We start from the raw sequence: 20,334 nt of genomic DNA, 5'->3' as shown, positions 1-20,334 counted from the left end.
GTAAGATTTTTTAAATAATTAATTTTATTTTATTAAAAAATTAAAATGTTTTTCTAATAAAATACTTTTTTTTAATAAAATTGTAAAATGTAAAATATGATAATATTTACAGACGAAATGAGACAAACAGAGCTAACTGCCGAACTGGAATCGAGAACAATCGCCGAAGTGGCAAAACCGATAGATAACTCATCGAAGGACGAAGAAGTTACCCAAATGAGCGGAGCTCTGAAATACGGTCCGTTGGGTCCAGGCAATCGTCGCTCGGACCCTCCGACGAATCAGAATTCGCGGTCAACGATCCAAAATCTCGACTCCGAAGACGAGCTCGACAGCTCCAGCGACGAAAGCAAGAAACGATCTAACACACAAGTTGCTTATACGCCGCTGGAGCTCGACTCCGACGTCGAGAGCGATCTCAGCAGCGTCGGACCTAGATCGCGAAGGCGTGTTCCTAGCAAAGACTACGATGTTCCTCACGACGAAATTGATCGCACCTCGTCTAGAAACTCGTCCCTGAAACGCCGATTTCCAAATCCCGATCACTACGAGGATCCGAGAAACCGAAGTTCCGAAGTCGAGAGTCCTAACGGTTATCAGGACGCTTTCTCGAAGACAGGCGGCTCTGAATTGGCAAAGAGGGGTCAAGAGAGCGATGTAGTCAAACAAGGTGACTTCAATGAAGTTGGCATTCCGATAGTGGATCCCTTTCTAGATAGCAAGAGCAACTCGGCCACTACCAACACGGCGCACTTGAAGGACGTGAAGTCGTTGATCGATCGATACGAGCAGACCGCTAGTCAAGAAAGTTTGGACGAAGATCGGTTGTCGATGAAATCGACGGAGGATACGAGAAGTCGATCGGAAAACAAGATGGGTATACCTCTGGTGGCTATGGTTCCTGGTAGGTCATCTTCTCGAGGACGATCTTCTTCAGGTTTTGGCAGCTTGCCGGATGTGCAAGACAAGAGCGTCGACCCAGATTCGAAAAGCTCAAGCACCCCCAGTCCAAATAGCGTCGCTAGGGCCAACAAAGTATCGCGACAGACCGATCTCTAGGATTATGATCAATCTTACATAACAGGCGACGTGAAGACAGCGCGTAACTCAGCACATATTTATAGAGAGCATAATCTGCATTAATAGAATAGAAGCACTATCGCGATAAATTTATATCTGCAAGCGATAAGAGGCTTGCGAAGGTACACATTGCCACAATACTATCTCTGACACCTGTCACGTTTAAAATATAAACCCCGGATTTGACTTTGCGTTTTGATAGGTGAGAATTTGACGCGCGCTTTCTTCAAGTACGAGTCGCAGTATTAGTGTGCAACAATTGCTCCAAATATCATGCAGAATCGATAGCTCGCTATCGGTAAGGATACTTTCGTCTAGGAGCACTTTACGTGTCTCTAACAAAAGGGAGCAGGCTAATAAAATGCTTGCTATATTACGCATCATACTTATGACGCATTTCAATGCTTGTAATTATCCTATGAAACAAAAGATGTGTGTAACAATGTCGCTATGATCTTTTTAATATTTATTACATAATTAAAATTCATTATATTTAAATTTCATGGATTATTTACTTGTTAGTGACTTCTTGTTGCTTTTCAGAATCACCTAAACAAAAATTTCTTTTAGTGCGATAACAGCAGCAAATATATTCACTGGGTAGATAAATTACGGCGTTTTTTTTTCTATTTTAAAGTATAATTATTGTATGTACAATTGTTTAACGTTATAGGCGATCCACGTTAGCGCGAATCGTGTTTTCACTATCGACAAGCGATGCATATGACGTATAGATATATTTCATATATGTATTAATTTGGCACCCGTCGTTTTCTGTTCGAACGTGAATCCGAAGTGAAGCAAACGTTCATATAATACGTATAACAAATTATAAATTCATCTGTTACGACAATAGAGATAATTGATTGCAGTAAATTAGTACGTTGATAACAGATTCGGTAGTCGCTCTTCTCTCCCTGGCGAACACCACGGCTAATCTGATCGGCCATCGATGCTATCTAGGTTTCTACGAGCTTTAAATAGCTAAGAAGGTGCTTAAGGTACTTGTAAAGTCTTTATTTGTCGGTTTCCGCACGGTTGTCGCCCGGACCTCTTGAAGATCTCCAATCAAAGTCTCTTTTCACGCGCGTAACAAATACGCCGAAAAAGTGATTGCGTTTAATCATTAACTGTTCTCTAAAGTGTCTCACCGGGCTCCTCCGCTATGTCTTTCAGCTCGATTTCCTCGTCAAAGATCTTCACATCTTTGACGAAATACCAGACGCCTACATCGAACAGCGTGCCAATCGTTACAAAACCTAACAATAATAGAAAGATTTTAGTACAACCGCATCTCCGACCCGACCGTTTTGCGAGATACTTACTGGCCGCGGTGAAATTCAGCAAATACCTCAGGGCCTCACCGTTGTACAGCCAACAATTTCCCGTTCCCGAGCAAGTTTTTCCCCATACGAGGCAAGTATTGTCTGCAAGATAAAGTATAAATTAATCTTCAAACAAAGAGCGCGTAATCGGATATATAAATACGGAGATATACGAGGTACACGTTCAATAATGACTTAAAGTCGCGGAATATTACTGAAAATAAAAAATAAATACAGACGTCGGAAGCCTTATTTGTCGTTTGATAATAACAATTTACTAATGTTAGGCAATCCGTCTCTGTCGATATTATTAACCGTGTGTGCAAGTCTCGTTTATCACTGACCCAATATAAATCCAAACAAAATAGGCGACGGTATGAAGGCGAAGAGACTCATTATCATCAACCCGAAGCCCATGGCAACAGCCTTGTCCTTCTCGTCGACGCATCTTACAGAGACCAGGAAATTTGACGCTCTTCCAGTTGCGCCGCTAAACTTCAATAGACACACCACCGCCAAAAAGATATAAAACTTTTGCATGCAATCGACTGGACACGAGCCCGGGACGGCCGTGCCTAACGGCTCCACCGTGGGCTCGGTCGTTTCCAACAGAATTTCGGTGGAGAACGGGAAAGATGTAACGTTGGCAAACGAATGCGTCAGAGAGCGGGCCAGTTTCGGTTTCACGCAACTGCAGTCCGTGTAAACTTTGCTGCCATTACTGTGAAGCTGGTGAGAAAAAAAAAACATAATTAATTAACGAAAATTAGAACAAATTTTGTCTTTGAATATTACAAAAATTTCAGAATCTTTAAAAAAAAATCGCGTCTCAGAGTAATTGCGCAAATTGTATCAAACCTTCATGCTGCGGCAGCCGGCGTGGCACGCGGATATAAACGTTTGTCCGTGCTCGGAGCACACGGGATTGTAGGTAACGTAGTCGCAATTACACTGCTCATTGCAGGGTAGCTGTGTCTTCAGGGCGCCATTAGGCTGAATAGCGATCTGGTTGTCGTTTGCTGAGCAACCGAGAAACGCGTAAGAGATCATCCCCAGAATCGATATCACGCCGATCATGACGTTCCACGCGGCAAGATATCTAGCTTTCGGCTTGTACTTGGAGATAATCAAACCAGATAGCAGAATTCCGAAGGCGCTGAATACCAAGCCGACCGTGCCGGTGATCAGCGACGAGACGGACGCTGACTGCTTGTACTGAGTCTCAATATATTTTGGCATGAAGATCCAATAAGGCATGTAGCCCATAAAGTAGAAGACCGTCGCCAGATTATTGCACATTAGAGTCGTGTTTGTCAGCAAGCGCTTGAATGTCCTCAGCATGTCCGAGATGGATGCTGGGAGCTCCGATTCTTGCTCGCCTTTAATGCTCGCGGCCGATTTATTGCGCTCTAGTGCGAGAACTTTGCGGGCGGCGGCTCTCGGCAGGGTCTTGGGGAAGAGAGCGATCACGCTGGCAAAAATAAAGAGAAGAATGGCTAAAATAATCCATCCTAGCCACCAAGCGCCAAGCCATCTGAAATACCATTAATATAAATTATAAATTACTATAAAATATTAATATACATTTTCTAAAAAAATATTTACATCGCATAACTGATTAATTTTCATTAATAATAATATTTTTATTAATAATAAAATAAAATAAAATAAAATAAAATAAAATAAAATAAAATAAATCACTGTTTAATGGCAAAATACTCTCGTGCTAGATCTACGTACCTCGGATCTTGCATTGTGATAGTGGGAGTTAAAGTCGGGCTTATGTAGAATTTTAAAGAGAACGAGGCCAGCCCGTAGCCGATTGCGGGTCCCAGCATTCGTAGAAAGTATGAGAAGCTAATCAGCGCCGGCGTTTTCGATTTCTGTATATTGTCATCCATGTACGACACGCCGAGAGTGTAATAAAGCGATCCACCCACCCCGGACACCAATTGCGCTATGAAGAGGAGCACCTGCGGCGCGAAGTTTCCGTCTTCGACCTCGCAATCTAATCCACGATTTTCTTTGCCCAAGCAAAGAAACTTCCGGTGTTTCTCAGATATTACGCTCGCGTTCTGCAGGGAATTCCGCGGCTTTCCTCCGTACTCTTTCGTCAAGGACAAGGCGTCCTCACCGGGTCCGTAGAGAAAATGCGGCAGCATCGTAAGGCAGCAGAAAAGCACCACCTAACGAAATCGATAACGACATATTATTTCATTAAACATCAAGAATAACTCATGCCTTCGCGCTGCGAGCATCAAACAGTGCCTGTAATAATTTTCTACTAAATTTATTACTGCTTATTTTCGTCATTGTTTCGAAAGATTTATTATCTCGACGGTCGTAGCATGCTCGGGCTATCTGCACTACATCTAGAGCATTCCGCAAGCGCCTCTGTTACTGTTACTGTTCGAAGAATGGAGCGCTTAGCTAAGCACGACGGGAGTACGGTGGCAAGAGGCATGAATGAGCGTAGCTACGATTCTAACGCTTCCTAATTTAATTAAGAACCGACCAATCGGTGAGTTATGACGTCCACCGGCTCGTTCCTCGGGGCGTGTGCCGACAGCTGATTTTATATCTCGCCGACGCGAAAGTACGGCGCGCGAATAACACGCGGTGCTCGTGGCATTAATCCCAAATCGCCTCGATAATACCCCCGGGGATGCATATGACAAAACTTACGGTGTAAATGCCGAAAGCGATCCATCGAGGCCTGTGACCCCGGCCTGCGTAATACGACAGGGCGACGGATACGAAAAGCTGCGAGATGTCGTTACCCACTGTGATGAGGCCTGCACGAGAAGAAAGCGCATACGTGGCGTAAATTGTGCCGCAGCAATTCGTTTAATGATGCTCCTTGAAACGGAGGCTAATTCCGTTTTTTTTTTTTTTTTTTAAGTACGAAACTTGATTGCAAGCTTAATAAATTTACATTTTAAATTTAAATCTAATAAATTTTAAAAATAAAATAAAAAAAATAGTAGCTGCTTTTTGCAAGATGCATTAAATTATTAATAAAAAATATAACCATAAAATTTTAATAAAACTAGCAAAATATTATTCTAATCAATTGTAGTATTAGCTTGATTACAATTATAATAAATAAAATTATTATCTCGCTCTGCTTTAATTTTCTGCAAGTTTGCTTTTAAAACCGTACATACCTGTCGTTTTCGAAGGTATTTTAAATCTTTTCTCAATGGTGGTGATGGTCCCGTTGAAGTAGGCATAGCTGGCGGAGAATATGCAGCCGAGCACGCCGTAGAGAAACACGTACGCCTTCTTGTTGGCAAACTTTTGCAAAGTCGGGCCTTTCAGGCACCATATACCGCACGAGGTGTCGTCGGTGATCGGTAGCTCCTTGAAGACATCATCGAGACCTCTAGTCGGCGTCGTCGGTGACGGTGTCGCAGGAGGCGTTTTCGGCACCTGCAATAGCTTCAGGTTCTCTGGCCCGTTCTTCTCGTGATTCGAGTTGCTGGAGTTGTTCTTCATCTTCGCCTGATCGTCACGACTGCCCCGCAACTGGTACACAAGCGCCTAACGCCGGTGGCTTCGAGCGAATTCAGTGACCTCAATCGCGGGTCGCACGGTACCGATGTGATCTGATCGTCCTCGCGGCTCTTGGCATCGCTTTTTCGTTCGGCCGAAACTTGCCCCCGCGCTCACTCGCGGAATCTCCTCTCCTTCCTCTTTGCACTGTGTCCTCGTGTCCCGCCACTTTATCACGCGGTCACATGTTCTCCATGTTTCGACCTGGTCTTGCTCGGATAACACCTATGCCGAGAAATCGAAGGGGTGACTGTCACGCGCGTGCAGCTCGGAGATTCACGCAAAGAGGGTGAATAATGGATAGAAACTAAACTAAAGATGATTAATAGAAAGAAACTAAAAGAATTAAAATAAAACTAATGTATTTGTGCGACAATCTTCGCACCAGATATAAAAGATAATACTATGAAAGATAATACTATCGAACTATGTCGAAACAGATTTATTAAAATAATATTTAAATAATATTTCTATAAAAAAAATAATAAGAATGTAGAAATGAGGCCTCAATATAAATTTTCATTTAAATAACAGCGTTATAGCAAATTGTTAATTAGTATCAGTTGTGAATGATAATGTGAGAACAAAAAAAAAAAATCTGCGGTTATTGCCGCCGATGCGGAATAAATGCAAATGAGGCAAGATTGAATGATCGACCGCAATCACCGTAGCTACCAATACCACGACGGAGACTTTTTTTTTAAATATAATTCGCCGGTTTGATTACCGATCTCCCTGCGGCCGCGAGTCAGCGTGGTCCCCTTTGTGCGATACAAACTCGCGTCCGAAAACGAGCGATATTCTTCCGCAACTGAAGCGCCTAGACGCAACAGAGTGCAAGCCGCGTTCTATGCCTACTGAAGATCCCCACCTTCTAGATGCCGATCGTACGAGAGAGAGCCACGGTCTCCTTGCACGCACCTACTATCCACCGTGTCGTTATCAGGCGGGTAAATTCTGCCTCTCGCAATCGGTCTATTCCTCCCCTCCTCGCCGTCGCTCTCTCTCTTCTCCGATCATCTCTCTTCTCTTCCTCGCTGAACCGGCGATTCTTTCAATTCCTCCTCCTACGACTAAGAATTGACCGTCCTCGTCGTCCACGAATACCGTCGGCTCGATCTATCTTGGGCTATCTGATAATGTACCTGTACGCGGTCGCGAAAGAGTAGGGATGATGCAGTCGACTCCTACGCAGAAAAAGGGCAATTAACGGGGTAGGCGCTCGGCGCCCCGCGCGGTTGCGAAATAAGATGTACGAATCGGATGGCGAAGCCGTGGAACACGTCTTACCATCTACTGCTGCTACTGCGAACTGACGGCTTAATTCCGAGCGCCTCTTATAATCATTACCTGTGAGTTACTAATGAATTAAGTGCCGCAACATGGAATCGCAAGCTACGCTCCAGAATTCGTTCTTGACAAAACTTTTTTTTCGAGTCACCGACTGCGAGACGTAACATTCGATTGTACCACTAATTACAACGCACCTTGCAATGACTCAATGTGTCAGTTTTATTTATTTTTACGGAATGTGGGACAAGTTCGAAGATTACTTGAATGTTAATTCATACGACGATGATGTTTAGTCTTCGAGTTGCGCTCTGTCTCTGTCCGGTCTTTTACAACGCGATAAAAAAATTGCCGGGACGGAAAGGAAGCCGTGTATGCATGTACGACGGCATGTGTGTGTCGGAAGGCACCTTTTGAAAGCGTAGTTCCACCCCCGCGGGCCAACAGCGCTTAAATCCTGACGGTGAAACGGAACATCCCTCGAGTGGTATTCGCGACGCACGGACTACGGCGGCGTGCACGAGGTCTTGGCTTTCAGTACGGTGTTGTCTAAGCTCGTTTCTAGTCAACCTCCGGGAGCAAAGGCTCACATTGTGGACCCATTATGATTTAATAGAGCAGACGTGATGTACACACGCGCGCACACATAGGCACTCGGTAAACTCTTCCGTCTATTCCCGCGCATTGCTAATGGCATACATCAAATAGCTATGTCGCTAATAGCTGACGGGTAATTGCCGAAGTTTAATTTTTCCACTCCCGGGCCGACTTCTGCCAGCGCTTCAACATTTCGGCCACGTTATTAAATTCACAATCGTCCCGTTTCGATATATATATTTTTTTTATTTTTTCTAATTATCAATAATTATTAACAAACAATTTTCATATTTAATGTTCGTCTCCTCGTATCAGTAGCATTGGCTCGCTCTAAGTAAAATATTGTTATCTCTTGGTGAACGTTTAATTAAAGAAAAAAAAAAGAGAGAGAGAGAGAGAGAGCAGAGCTTTTATTATTCAAAATAATCTTAAATAAATACCTAGCTATCATTTCGTGCGCCTTGACGAGAAGCGAAAGTACAAAATAACGTTTTACTCAAATTTTCTTATCATACCGGTAATCTGTATGCTGAAATGACTGCCCGAATTTTGGTATACGCGAGTCTCAACTGGAACGAATGACTATACGATTAAAGGATCTCGAAAGTGTTTGCGTTGGCTCTTCAGATATTTATAATAAAATAAGAAGCTCAGAAATTTATCGCGATTGATTTATGGGTTCGAAGGCGAGCAGGGAGCTGAATGATTAGTTGAATTAGCCATGATTCCGTTTTGCGAGCCGACACTTGTCGTGATTTGCAAGAAATGTCTTGCCATCGCTATTTGCTCGCTCGCAAACCTGCCGAGACAAATGAAAATTTACGTCTACGATAAGAACATCATAAATACACCGCTGAGTACACCGTGTATACACAAATTTCTTGAAAACTTCGATCCGCCGTTTGACGCACGCAAATAAAACTTGAGAAAGGCACTCGATACTCAATTTACCGACACGTTAAAAGCCATTACTGTAAAAGATTTATTTTCTACTTTATTAATCTTTTTATAACTCGTAGTTTTGCATATAAATTTATGATAAATTAATCATAAAATTGTGAAGTACGTTTGCATTTATCTAATTACAGATTTCTTGATCAAATCTATCGAATCAACGAACAAGTTCAATTACTTCTCCCGATTTTTTTTTAATGCATTTTTATTAATGTTTTTATTAAATATTATTAAAAATGTAAAATCTAATACGTAGAATTTAGGATCGCGTTCTTCACAATGTACTCAACGTTAAATTTATAACGTTTTGAAGAACGTGACGTTGACCAGGTTTAAGATTGGCGAGACACCTTCCGTTGCTGAAAAAAAATCCGAAATCCACCGTGATTTATAAACTCTGTATTTGCGTGATTCTCGGCGAGAGTGTTTACGCAACATGAACGCGTATATCATTCTAAAGCTGCCACCTTTTTGGATCAAGACGAGTTCGAGGGAACTCTTTTCCGCGAGAGACTTCGAATATTTTTTACGCGCCCAAACGATATCGCCTATCAATCCTATCACAATTTTACTTTGCGTAGCCTTCTGTTAGATCACATATGACAAAGTGCTAACTTGCAAAGTACAAGGTTACTTCGCCAACACATAGACAAATTTCGTCAGGCGCTTTAAATGGCACAGCCCACTTGCGTTTGTAAATTACGCAGCATTTGTAGAATGGCAGAAGGAACGCCGGATGAGCTGCATTAGTATCATTATTATTACCTCAGAAGTAATGGCCAAGAACATTTTTCCCAAGTCGAACTCAAAGACCTCAACTTGCGATTTGTTTTTAACGTTACCTGCTCGGTTTGTGTCGTTGCATGTTGCTGACGCGCAGTTGGCTACTTTTCACAAAAAAAAAAGTAGTTTCTCTTTATTAGCAAATAAATGCTATTGAATTGAAAATTAGCTTAACCCGTGTTCTTCTAAAAAAAAAAAACTCTTTGAAGTGGATCAAGCATGATCGATAATAAAAGTGGCGCGATTCTTAAGCTTGGAAGTGGTGGAAGGTGAGTAAACCGATTGCTTCCGGTCATCTATATCACACGCTTCTATCCTTCTTTATCGGACAGTCTTGCTGCTGGTCTGATCGGACTGTACCTCGACTTAGAAGACGTTGATGAGGTCTATATGAAAGATGGGTCAGGGTCATGCACAATGCAACCGTGTACACACAATAACAAAACTTCCCGATATCAGGTCGAAGCGCGAAGTGGCAGCTACATTTCTTTAATTTTCTTTAAATACTTTGATAAAAACACGTTTACAAGTGTGTTAAATATATATTTAAATACCTTGTATATTTAAATGTTAAAAAAAAAAAATGTTTAGAAATAAATCTATTTGCCTTAAAATAAAAAAAATAAAAAAAAAATTAGTAATGAGTTGTGAATGTATTAAACAATTATTGCGTATCAGACTTTTTCATAAAATTATTTGTACGCTGCGAGAAAAGAATCTTTATCTTTGCCAGCGAGGCAGACGTTGTCAGTCTCACAGACCTCATTTTTCCTCATTTGCGACGGAGTAAGGTGGAACGCATAATCGCAATGCCGAAGCGCATCCTCTAATGGTGTTCTAAAGGATGCGATCAATAGGAAGGATCTGACGTCACGGGAACGTCGCGGAATTCATTACACAAGCCGAACCGCCCGCCTCGGTTGGGTGGGCTTAAAAATTAAAAGGCTCTCAAACAAAAACTCCCTTTTTACCTTCAGCCTCGTGGGATGTAATCTTTCCGTCCAGTGGTGTGCTCCCGACGAATCCCCGAATTTCGGGGGCTCGAAGACAAGCCGTAAGACTTCGCCTCCGCCTTCCAGCATCTCGGATCTCCTCTTCTTATTACCGAGGGGCGACTCGCCAATGCAGTTTTTTTTCTGAATAAACCCTTTCGTCCCACAGCACTTTGTATTCCGCTTGCAGAGGATTTGGCGGGCGATAAAGCAATAAAGGGTGAAGAGCGATTCGTCCGATTTCACCTGGACGAACATTTCGGAAATGGAAAAAGCAGTTTATGTACAAGCACAAATTTGACATTTTTGTGAAAAAGGAATTCCGGTAAAAGCTTTACTAATTTACTAATAAAAATGGAAGTTTTAAATGTGAAAGCAAATTTGAATGCATCGCGAGGGTAATAACGCGTTAATAAAAAATAAGCATAATTTATTTACAAAGAAGTAGGAATAAGCATGACTCGGAAATAAAGGTTTAGCAACAAAACCGTAATAACGATGTCAGCGTCCGAGCGTTTGGAATCATGAAAGATTAACAATTAAGGAGCATTGTTTTAATTTACATGATTAAATCGTATCGCTAATAAAAACGTAGGATTATCTACAAATTATCGGAATATTGAGCGTCAGTCACGAAAGCTCTGGAATTTCAGGTACCTAGAGCAATTCCACAAATCTTATTGGATTTGTCTATTATCGGGTAGCAGCAGCATCATAGACGGCTGTGCTCTGTCCTCAGATTTAAATTTCCGTTAACTTCCTTCCTTTTGTCTATATCATCAATCTCAGCGTTCTCCTTCACGAACTCACGTCTTTTGTCACTGTCCATGGCGCCGTACAGATCCAAATTTTTTCCGAGATAACAAACTGCACCATCGAAAAATACTCCTACTAAGGTAAACCCTGTAACATGAAAAAATGCCGTTTCTTCATTGCAAAACTAACGAAATTGAGTGACAAATAATAAATTAAAATAAGCGATTAATAAAATTATTATGTCCGATAACTTATTGCTATCTGCCGCGATCTTTTTGTCGCCCCGTATCTAATCAGTTGGCGAGCAAACAGCTAGTGAAATATAGGTCGTTAAACTCGAAGCGATACTCACCAGCCGACGAGATGTTCACCAAGTATCGGAAATTATCCCTGTGGTAGAACCAGCAGTTGCCTCTAGTCCCGCAGGACTCCTCCCATATCAGGCAGGTCGAGTCGATGATGGCCCCGTAAATGATCGGCCCCGGGATCAGAGCCAGCAGCGAGACGATCATCAGCGTAATGCCCTGGGCAAAACTCTTGTCCCTCTTCTCGACGCATCTATAGTTCACCAGAACGTTGCCGATTTTCCCGGAGCAGCCTAACGTTTGGATAATGCAGGTAAGCACCATGAAGAGCAGGTACGACCGACTGCATTCGCTGATGCAGGGACCGGCGCGGACCGTGTCGAAGATCGGTGGCAGCGCCTGTGAATCGGGCAGGTACTTCTGTCGCTCTGAAATAAAGATCCTGCTAGAGTTGAAGTCGCTTTCGATACGACTCGACTCGCTTAACGGCAGACAACTGCAGTTCGTAAACTGCTTGTCGTCTAAGATCGCTTGACAGCCCGCGTGACAAGCGGAAAAGAAAGTTGTCTTCGATGCTTCGTGGCAGACGGGCGCATACTTGACGCCTAAACAGTTGCAATCGGCGTTGCAATCGGCTGTCAAATTCATTCTACAAACGAATAAACATTTTTTTTATCAAGTTATAAGTTAGACATTGATATGTAAATTCTTAAGAAATCAAATTTTAAGTGCTCACTGCATAGTTTCTAAGTTTACGCCGCGGATTCCGGAGTCTGTGCAGCCTAGAAATATGAAGAGTATTTGGCCCAAGACAAAGCAGATACCGACGAGCACGTTCCACGCGAGTAGCGGCCTGGGGCCCGGTTTAAATTTGCTAATTACTAATCCCGATAGTAGGAACCCTAGTACCATACCGATCAGCGATATGGGACCTGCAAATAAAATTTAAAGTAGCATTAAAAGCGTATTAATATTTTTAATATCTCAAAAACACTTTATCATAAGAAATTTTGGAAAGTCCTATGACGATTTATTTAACACCAATAATTATCTTGAAGCGAGCTTCAGAAGTTTCTGATAGCAGTCGGACGTTATCTCGTAAAATATTTTGGAAGTAACGCACGAATAATACGCATAATTAATATATATGTACCCGCTATCACGGTGCCACCAGCCGTAGACGTACTGTACTGAACTTCAAGATACTTCGCCAAGAACGTGATATAAGCAGAAGCGCCAAGTATGTAAAATACAGCGCTTAAATTGTTGCAGGTCAGTAGCCAGTTTGTTAACAGTCGCTTCATGGCTTTTGGAAATTCACGGATCGTCGGTATATGCTCGGGTTCTATAGGCATCGGATTGGCAGGCTCCATTTGTATCGGAGGCTTTTGTTGCAGCACTAAATCTAACTTCAAAGGAACTTCGCCATCCTGAAATAATGTTTTCGTTAATTAATTTATAGCTGTTCTTCGTAATAATCTACGTTCTTAATTATTTTATAAATTAATTCTTTTATCCAAAATTTATATTAATTGGGCTTTCCATAGATTTATTTGTGTAATTTATTTTAATTAATACTTTAAATTTATCAAAGACGTTCTTTGTGCTTTTTACATCACATCTGAAATAAAAATTCTTTTTTACTTTTATAACATTGTGATGTTTGATGTAAATTACCTGTTTGGAAGTATCGTTTATTGTAGGAAGTTCACGTGGGAACGTAGCGATCAAAACGGCGAACATACCCATCGTGACGCCAAGAATGATCCAGCCGAGCCACCACGCACCTAACCATCGTGGATCCTTCTTCGTAATAACAGGATGAAGCTTTGGGTCTATATACAAACTTAGGCAACCATAGCCCAGTAGAAATCCGATCGCTGGGCCGACAGTACGCAAGGCGAATGTAATACCTTACAAATAAAATTTATTCTTAAATCTATTCATAAAAATCGCATTAGCAATTACATATTTCAATTGCAATCAGAAAATTTATCGTTAAAAATGTAATTAAAACGTTCACAATAAGCGCATAATTTGTGCAAAGAATCAGATAAAATTATCAAAATATTCCATTCCAAGTATAACCAGACTTCAGCTAGATCTTATCTTAACTTCGTTCTTGAGATACCGCAATATTTATCAAACTCGCGAAGAGAAACGATATTATTTTAATGCACAAGTAAGAAGGCACATGTGCCTTTATTTCTTATTATAAACAACAGTAAGTTTAAATTACAATCCAGGTTAAATTTTAATAATTAAAATTCGTCAAAGTAACATTAAGTTGAGTAATCGATGCTTACTTAAAAGCATAGGTGAATTTTTCTTTTTTGTGTTGTCGTCCAAGTATGTCTGCCCCAGACCGTAATATAGAGTAGTTCCGATGCCGAGAATAAATTGAGATATAAAAACCAGCAGTCGAGGAAGATAGCTAATGCTCTGCTTGGCGTCGGCGTCGCAGAGTTCCGGCTCGTCTGTGCGCGGGCAAATCGCGAGATCGCTTGAGGCGGTTGTCACGTTTAGCAGAGTATGATCCAGGTACTCTTTCGTCAACGCTAGGGCATCTTTGCCGGGACCGTATATAAAGTGCGGAAGCGCCAGAACGAGACAAGACAGGGCGCTCAAACCCACTCCAACAGCGATCCATCTTGGCCGGTGGCTAGATCCGCCATAATAGGTTAAGATTAAAGACAGGATCTGCGAAATCTCGTTACCCGAAAGAATTATCCCTGCAATAACGAGAAAGTTATATAGACTCGTGACAAATTAGCCCTTCGACGCAATCAGTTTTTCGCACTTCAGTATTCTTGTAAATCGAGCAAAAATAATATTTGAGCGACGTAATGGCTTGGTTAACACAAGTAGCTCGTTTATTTCTGTTTATCATGCATGATACTGCAAACAAAAGATTACCTTATCGTTTCGACACACGAGCATTACTTGTAATCAATTTATTTTGGCTTATTAATTCCTTAAATTTTTTTATTAAAAATTATTCTACCGTTGTGCATGCGTATAAGTGTCAGAACGTGCGTGTTAATATCCCGAATATCGCGGCCGGCTGCGTAATTGTGTAATGCATCATCCGCGTGTCTTCGCTCTCCAATGTATGTACGTGCAGTACTAGTTGTACGACAGATTTGTCACTTCTGTGATTGCGACACACTACTTACCTACTAGACGCACGCACACGAAAGCGCTGGTCGTGCGTGTACGTACACTAAAAAGCAGATATGGTATTTGCTTCGGCGACGACGGTTAACGTACATGATCTTAGCGTAGTGTGCGTCGTCATACACGAAGCGCCGTACATGATGCCGCGGAGATGTAGTGGAGCGCGTTCCCCCTTCAGTCCTCAGCAACCGGCGCACCCACGACGCACCACGGCACACGTATGTACGCACATACTTCGTGAGAGACTCGACGCACACCACGGCAAAGTCCACGTACGCTAACCGCCGTCGCTGTAGCACATGCCTGAAGTATACACTGAAAGGCAAGTATGGCATGTGTGCTCCGGCGATGGCGGTTAGAGTACGTGAACTTGTCGTGGTGTGCGTGAGTCTCACCAGAAGCACGTACGTACATGTACCGTGGTGCGTCGGCGCACTGGTCTGCCTGTGGAGGGGGACGCCACTACCGCCGCTTCCGCAGGCCTCTGCGGCACACGTGCAATGGCTCTTCGTGTAGACGACGCACACCACGCTAACCTTAGCGTGACCTCACCTACGCTACCGTCGCCGTCGCCGAAGCAAATACCATATCTGCTTTTCAGTGTACACGAGAACACGAGTATCCCGGCGACTGGTCTACCGGCTCGGCTTCGCCGGCAATGGGATCCGAGGTTGAAGGTGATTAAGTTAAGTTCTACCACGTCGAGTTTATCTCGCATGTCGCGCGCGAATAATTTATGTCGGAATTTTTGTTAAATAGACTATTACGTCACACCGAAAGCAGTTGATCGCCACGCAGAGTTCCGGTCGCAAAACGGATATCACGCCCGCACAGCGAATACCTTTGTCAATATTTGCAAAGTAACATCGCATCGCCTTAATGCCTTATTACGTGTGATTACGAGAATGAGACTCACCCGTCGTGCGACTAGGTATCTTGAATCTCTTCTCCAAAGTTGTCAGGGTAACGATGATGTAGATAAATGCCATTGCTTGAACAGTGCCCAGTAAACCGTATACCGCGATGAAACTCTTCACAGTGGCTCGATTTTGCAGCCATCTGGGATAAATGCCACAAATCCCACAATTTCTACTCATACTTCTGGCTGTCTCTAAAAAAATTGATTTTAACATTTTTCTTTTTTTAATTGAAATCAACGGTTATTATTAAATTTTATTAAAATAATTTACAAGACCAGTTTTACTTGCTAACCTTCAGATATATCTCGTTTATATCTTTCTACGTTTATTATTTTTATTTTAACTGATATCTTCAGGTTTCAAGCTTGATTTAATAAATTTAAATTTCAATCTTAGAAAATTAACCATTGCAACTATAAAGAATATAATAATCTATGCAAAGTACAATGTAAACAAGTATAATAAAAAAAAAAAAACTCTTGATAATTTATTCTAAACGATTTCTGTTGACTTTGTTGCAGTCTTTGGTATCTACATCGACGGGAGCGTTCCGCAGAATTAAATCCTGAGATAAGTGCGTCTTGACGATACTAATTAAATGAATGCACTATGTTAAATATACCGCTTATACGGAAAATAATGCGTCGTCATTATGATAGCGGGAGTCGATGACGATGACTTGCACTCTCACGATCACGAATAGTCTAGACAACTACATGTCGTACAACTTAACGGGGGAAAAAGGGATTACGGGGTCGCAAACGTGGTCCTAGAGCTGCTCGTAGTTCGATGACTCCAAGTGCATTCAGTTTTTAATGTTCTTGCGACAAGAATTCGGTGAGCATGAGACACGTACGTGCAAAACGGACTCTGATAAGACCATTATCTTTCATCATAAGTCGCGTAATTATTAATACGTTAATAGAGATAATAAATCTAACACGCTGCTTACACTTGGCAGGTACCTCGGCGTAACGACAGCAACAATGACGTCTTCTAAATACACGTGAATGCATCCGTTACGCAACTCGCTTTTCGAACGAGAATACACCGATTTGATCTGACTAGCGCTTACGATACGAGAATCCGTAAACCGAAAGCACATGAATGACTGAACAAGACGAGTCTTGATTAATTTCGCTAAGTAGAAAATAATATATCTATTAATTTTTTGCAAATTTATGAAGGTATAATTTTAATAAATAGCTCGTTATACTTGCTGATCATTTATTAACTCAATTAAGCTTGAAAAATTAAGTTGGAGTTCTTTACACTCGCAATAACACAGACTTGAATGTTATTTACAATAAGCAACAATCTAATCTACAAATCTATTTAGGCTTATCATATCAATAAATCATTCTAACAAATATGACATATAACTCTTCTGTATGAACATTAATTAAATATTTGTCATTAGCTTTTAATTCAATAAAATTAATATATGTTAAGAGTTTTCAAAATGCTTCTAGCATTATAAAATATAAAATAGGATTGTAAATAATTTATTCAATATTTCTGTATTTGTGAAAAAAATGAAAATGTAAAAAATTAAAGATTATTGTTTCTAAAGAACGTTATAAACGTTTGATTAAGTATCTTAAAATTAAATTGTAAGCTGCTAGATTATAAAGCTATAAATATATAATTATTATATTAATTAAATACTTTTAACTATAAATCTTATATTTCACTATCCATCAGTTGAGATTTACTTATCAACGTTGTTACTCTCAATTTACCTGAGCTAAGCTTACATAATTTTAATTAATCTTAATCACAGTCAGAGATGCTACTTTAATGTCTTAATTGATTAGTACTTCCGTTTGAGCGCATCTTGTAAGGAAAAGTCTTTTAAGATTGTGCATTATATTTCATAGAACTTTACAGTTTATTCATCTAAGAAGCCAAGTTGTTTATTCATATAATCAAACTTTAATTACTCAAATATATTAAAATTTAAAGATTACGTTGCTATTTACATCACAGACATTAAATTATTAACACTTTTATAAAATCATTTCTGGTTTCCTTAAAATATGACAATGTATATTATCGTTTGCTTATAATGCACAAGTTTCTTATTTAAATTCCTGTTATCGCCAATTTAAGGAACGAATTAAAATTCTTCAGTTTCCATATTACCGTTACTTTACATGCTAAAGTTATGCAAAATTAAATTAAATTTTAACTTTTATTATCCTCTTTCCCAAAGTACCTTTTTCAAAATCCATTTTTTCCGGCAAGTTTTTCTTGAAAATAAACTTGTGAAATATGCGTAAAAATGTGTTTCTGACCTCGGAGAAAAACAGGATGCGAACTGGAAATGATTTTTCACACTGATCTCAGACACGTGGACGCAGAGGGGACTTTCGGGCCGCGATTTCTATCGGATCGCGATCCTCGAGTCTCGTCTACCGTCAATTTGGAAGTCACCACGCGCCGTGAGCGCTCTACTTAGCACGGATAAACGCGGGATAACTGAGCTTATTCGTATGTCAATGGCAACGCTCCCCTACTATTTCTCTATCAAATCGAATGATAAGCGGCACGTCATTCAAAGGATATCACGGAGTGAGACACTGGTGCTGACATCTTATTACTCGGACCCAAGCGATCCGATGCATCGGCGTCCGTAAGATAGCAAGCACATCTCCTGGTTGCGGTCCATGCTAAAGTGCACGAGACGAACAGCATCTTCGCTTGTCCTTTTCGACCAAGTACTAGCAATCTGGTAAAGACAGGAAAATTAACGTACATTGCAAATAATTATTTATTACCGTCTGGAATAATTAATCAAATAGATAATATATAGTTTAATGACATAATTAGCAGTTAGCTAAAAATTAATAAGTCCAAATATATAGAAAATATAACGAAAACGATGGTTGAAGTCGATTTGAAAGATGTAAAGAAAACGAGAGAAAAAATAATTATTCTTAAAGCGATAGATCAAAATAAGAAACTTTAATAATTATTAAATTACGAATTAAACAGTCATTTTAAGACACGAGCAACGTCAAAAGTTCCAAACAGTTAGAATTTTCGAGTTTCAAGAGTTATCGCTTCGATTTTCTCGTATTTTTCCTTATCAGAGAGAAATTAAATATCAGTCTATCTTTAAGCGCATTAAAGGTCATATCTGCTTTAATCCTTCTCGTTCGCTGCTGCCATCTTCGAGGTAATGTGGCAGTCAGTAAATCATCAATTCGCGTAATATTAAAATACTTAAAAAACAAAAGAAATAAATGCGTATTAACAGATAAAAAATTTCATGAATTGTATAAAGTTATAAATACGTGCGAGTCCAATTTTATTCACATCGTTTGTCGCTTGCGCTCAATACGGTATGCACTTGACTAGGAAGTACGAGGGATGAGGGAGCTCAGTTTCGCAATCGTCGGCGAAAGACTTGCAAGTGCGGAGTTTTGCACCGACCCGGCGCGACGTTCCGATGCTTCTCGTATCGTAAGTATAGTCGCGATTAGATGCGTCTCGTATTTTGCGTGTTCTGCGACGCAAGACTGTATATGGGCGACTCAAGGAAACGCGCGCGACGCGAGATATCCGCGGTTAAAGATTCGAGCTCGCGACGCCGAGCGAAAAGGTGCCGCGGCGCGTACAATTTCGGTATCGGTTTTAAGTTTTCCGCTGATCTACATCAATAGACCTACATCGATAGATAGATATCGCCGTGTATAATCGCGAGACAAAGAGACAGTCGTCGGGAAACGCGAGTTTTTTAGAAAATTGTCGAAATGAACGAGCAACGGGCGAAGGTACAGGCAGAGCAACAGGTACAGTCCCGGTGCGAACGGTGGCGTCGGTATGAAATTGGTTGAGCTTTCTATTAATTTCAATCGTTGCCATTTCGCGCTTGACCGTTCGTGAGTGTTGGCGCAGAAGCCATGGAATCGGATAAGAAGTTCGCGAGCGTGCCAGATGGATTGACAAGGAGCCGATTATAATTGACAGTCATGTGCGATCGTCGGAAACATCATGAAGAGTATGTGCAGTAGCGGTACCGTTCGTGGAGACAGCTTTCTTCCTTTGTGTAGTGTGTGTGCGTCAATGTGCGTTCAATACCAGAGTCCAAAAACGGAAGCACCGGGGAAATTCGAGAGGAGGAGGAGGTCCGGGGTGACATCAGGCTTTGGCGGGGGCAACCGTGGGTGAGTATTTAGTAATTAAAAAATAGATTGGCAAGATAATTTCATTGAGCTCAGATTTGAGTACCAGTAGCATGCAATAATGAGTCTTATGGTTGCATTAGAAGGAAAGTAGTAGGCAATTTGATTTAAACATGATTTGTGGTCAAAACCTTTCTCTATAACAACATTCGAGACTGAGTTCAATGATATTACTACAATATTCTATCAAGTTTTGTCTCGTCACATGATATCTAACATTTCAATGTTTCTGATTTACAGATTACATCATCAACCCCCCCGCCACTGCACATCAGACTGGTGAGTTGATGTTTTTACTTCTAGACAGTGGATTTGTGAGAAAGGTTTATGTTCATTATATTTTTTTAAAAACATATACAGTAATTTGCATTTTTTAATTTGAGTTGGATTCTGAATTAAACATTTAAATG

At 40.9% G+C, this 20,334-nt stretch overlaps 3 protein-coding genes across 11 annotated transcripts in view; 1 reads left to right on the top strand and 2 right to left on the bottom strand.

Moving 5' to 3' along the window:
• The window catches only part of LOC139101837 (solute carrier organic anion transporter family member 1A5), an 81,610-nt gene extending 80,032 nt beyond the window's left edge, over positions 1-1,578 (top strand). For all 3 annotated transcript variants that reach the window (XM_070655287.1, XM_070655284.1, XM_070655285.1), the window contains exon 10: positions 113-1,578. In XM_070655287.1, the coding sequence (XP_070511388.1) occupies positions 113-1,059 (947 nt within the window). In that variant the 3' untranslated portion in view covers positions 1,060-1,578. The remainder of the gene's footprint in view (positions 1-112) is intronic.
• Oatp58dc (Organic anion transporting polypeptide 58Dc) lies at positions 1,524-10,812 on the bottom strand. 6 transcript variants are annotated; one of them, XM_070655298.1, is made up of 8 exons: positions 10,556-10,812; positions 5,573-6,185; positions 5,091-5,200; positions 4,146-4,591; positions 3,264-3,939; positions 2,750-3,134; positions 2,406-2,507; positions 1,524-2,339 (listed from the first exon to the last, which is right to left on the bottom strand). In XM_070655298.1, the coding sequence occupies exons 2-8, from the start codon at positions 5,901-5,903 to the stop codon at positions 2,218-2,220; spliced, it is 2,172 nt and encodes a 723-aa protein (XP_070511399.1). In that variant the 5' UTR covers positions 5,904-6,185; positions 10,556-10,812; the 3' UTR covers positions 1,524-2,217. The 6 variants fall into 6 exon arrangements, with proteins under 6 accessions (XP_070511399.1, XP_070511396.1, XP_070511398.1 ...); XM_070655295.1 differs by lacking the exon at positions 10,556-10,812 and adding an exon at positions 6,832-7,260; XM_070655297.1 differs by lacking the exon at positions 10,556-10,812 and adding an exon at positions 6,882-7,260.
• A 303-nt stretch (positions 10,813-11,115) lies between these two features.
• Oatp33ea (Organic anion transporting polypeptide 33Ea) lies at positions 11,116-18,252 on the bottom strand. Of its 2 annotated transcripts, none has more exons than XM_070655299.1 (8): positions 17,953-18,252; positions 15,731-15,925; positions 13,944-14,369; positions 13,315-13,550; positions 12,791-13,067; positions 12,374-12,569; positions 11,685-12,286; positions 11,116-11,479 (listed from the first exon to the last, which is right to left on the bottom strand). In XM_070655299.1, the coding sequence occupies exons 1-8, from the start codon at positions 17,966-17,968 to the stop codon at positions 11,289-11,291; spliced, it is 2,139 nt and encodes a 712-aa protein (XP_070511400.1). In that variant the 5' UTR covers positions 17,969-18,252; the 3' UTR covers positions 11,116-11,288. The 2 variants fall into 2 exon arrangements, with proteins under 2 accessions (XP_070511400.1, XP_070511401.1); XM_070655300.1 differs by having other exon boundaries at positions 18,032-18,252.
• Between the last annotated feature and the right edge of the window lie 2,082 nt (positions 18,253-20,334).

This window comes from Cardiocondyla obscurior, linkage group LG04, assembly GCF_019399895.1.
Source record: "Cardiocondyla obscurior isolate alpha-2009 linkage group LG04, Cobs3.1, whole genome shotgun sequence".
NCBI lineage: Eukaryota > Metazoa > Arthropoda > Insecta > Hymenoptera > Formicidae > Cardiocondyla > Cardiocondyla obscurior.
This window is presented reverse-complemented; position numbering and strand designations above follow the sequence as displayed.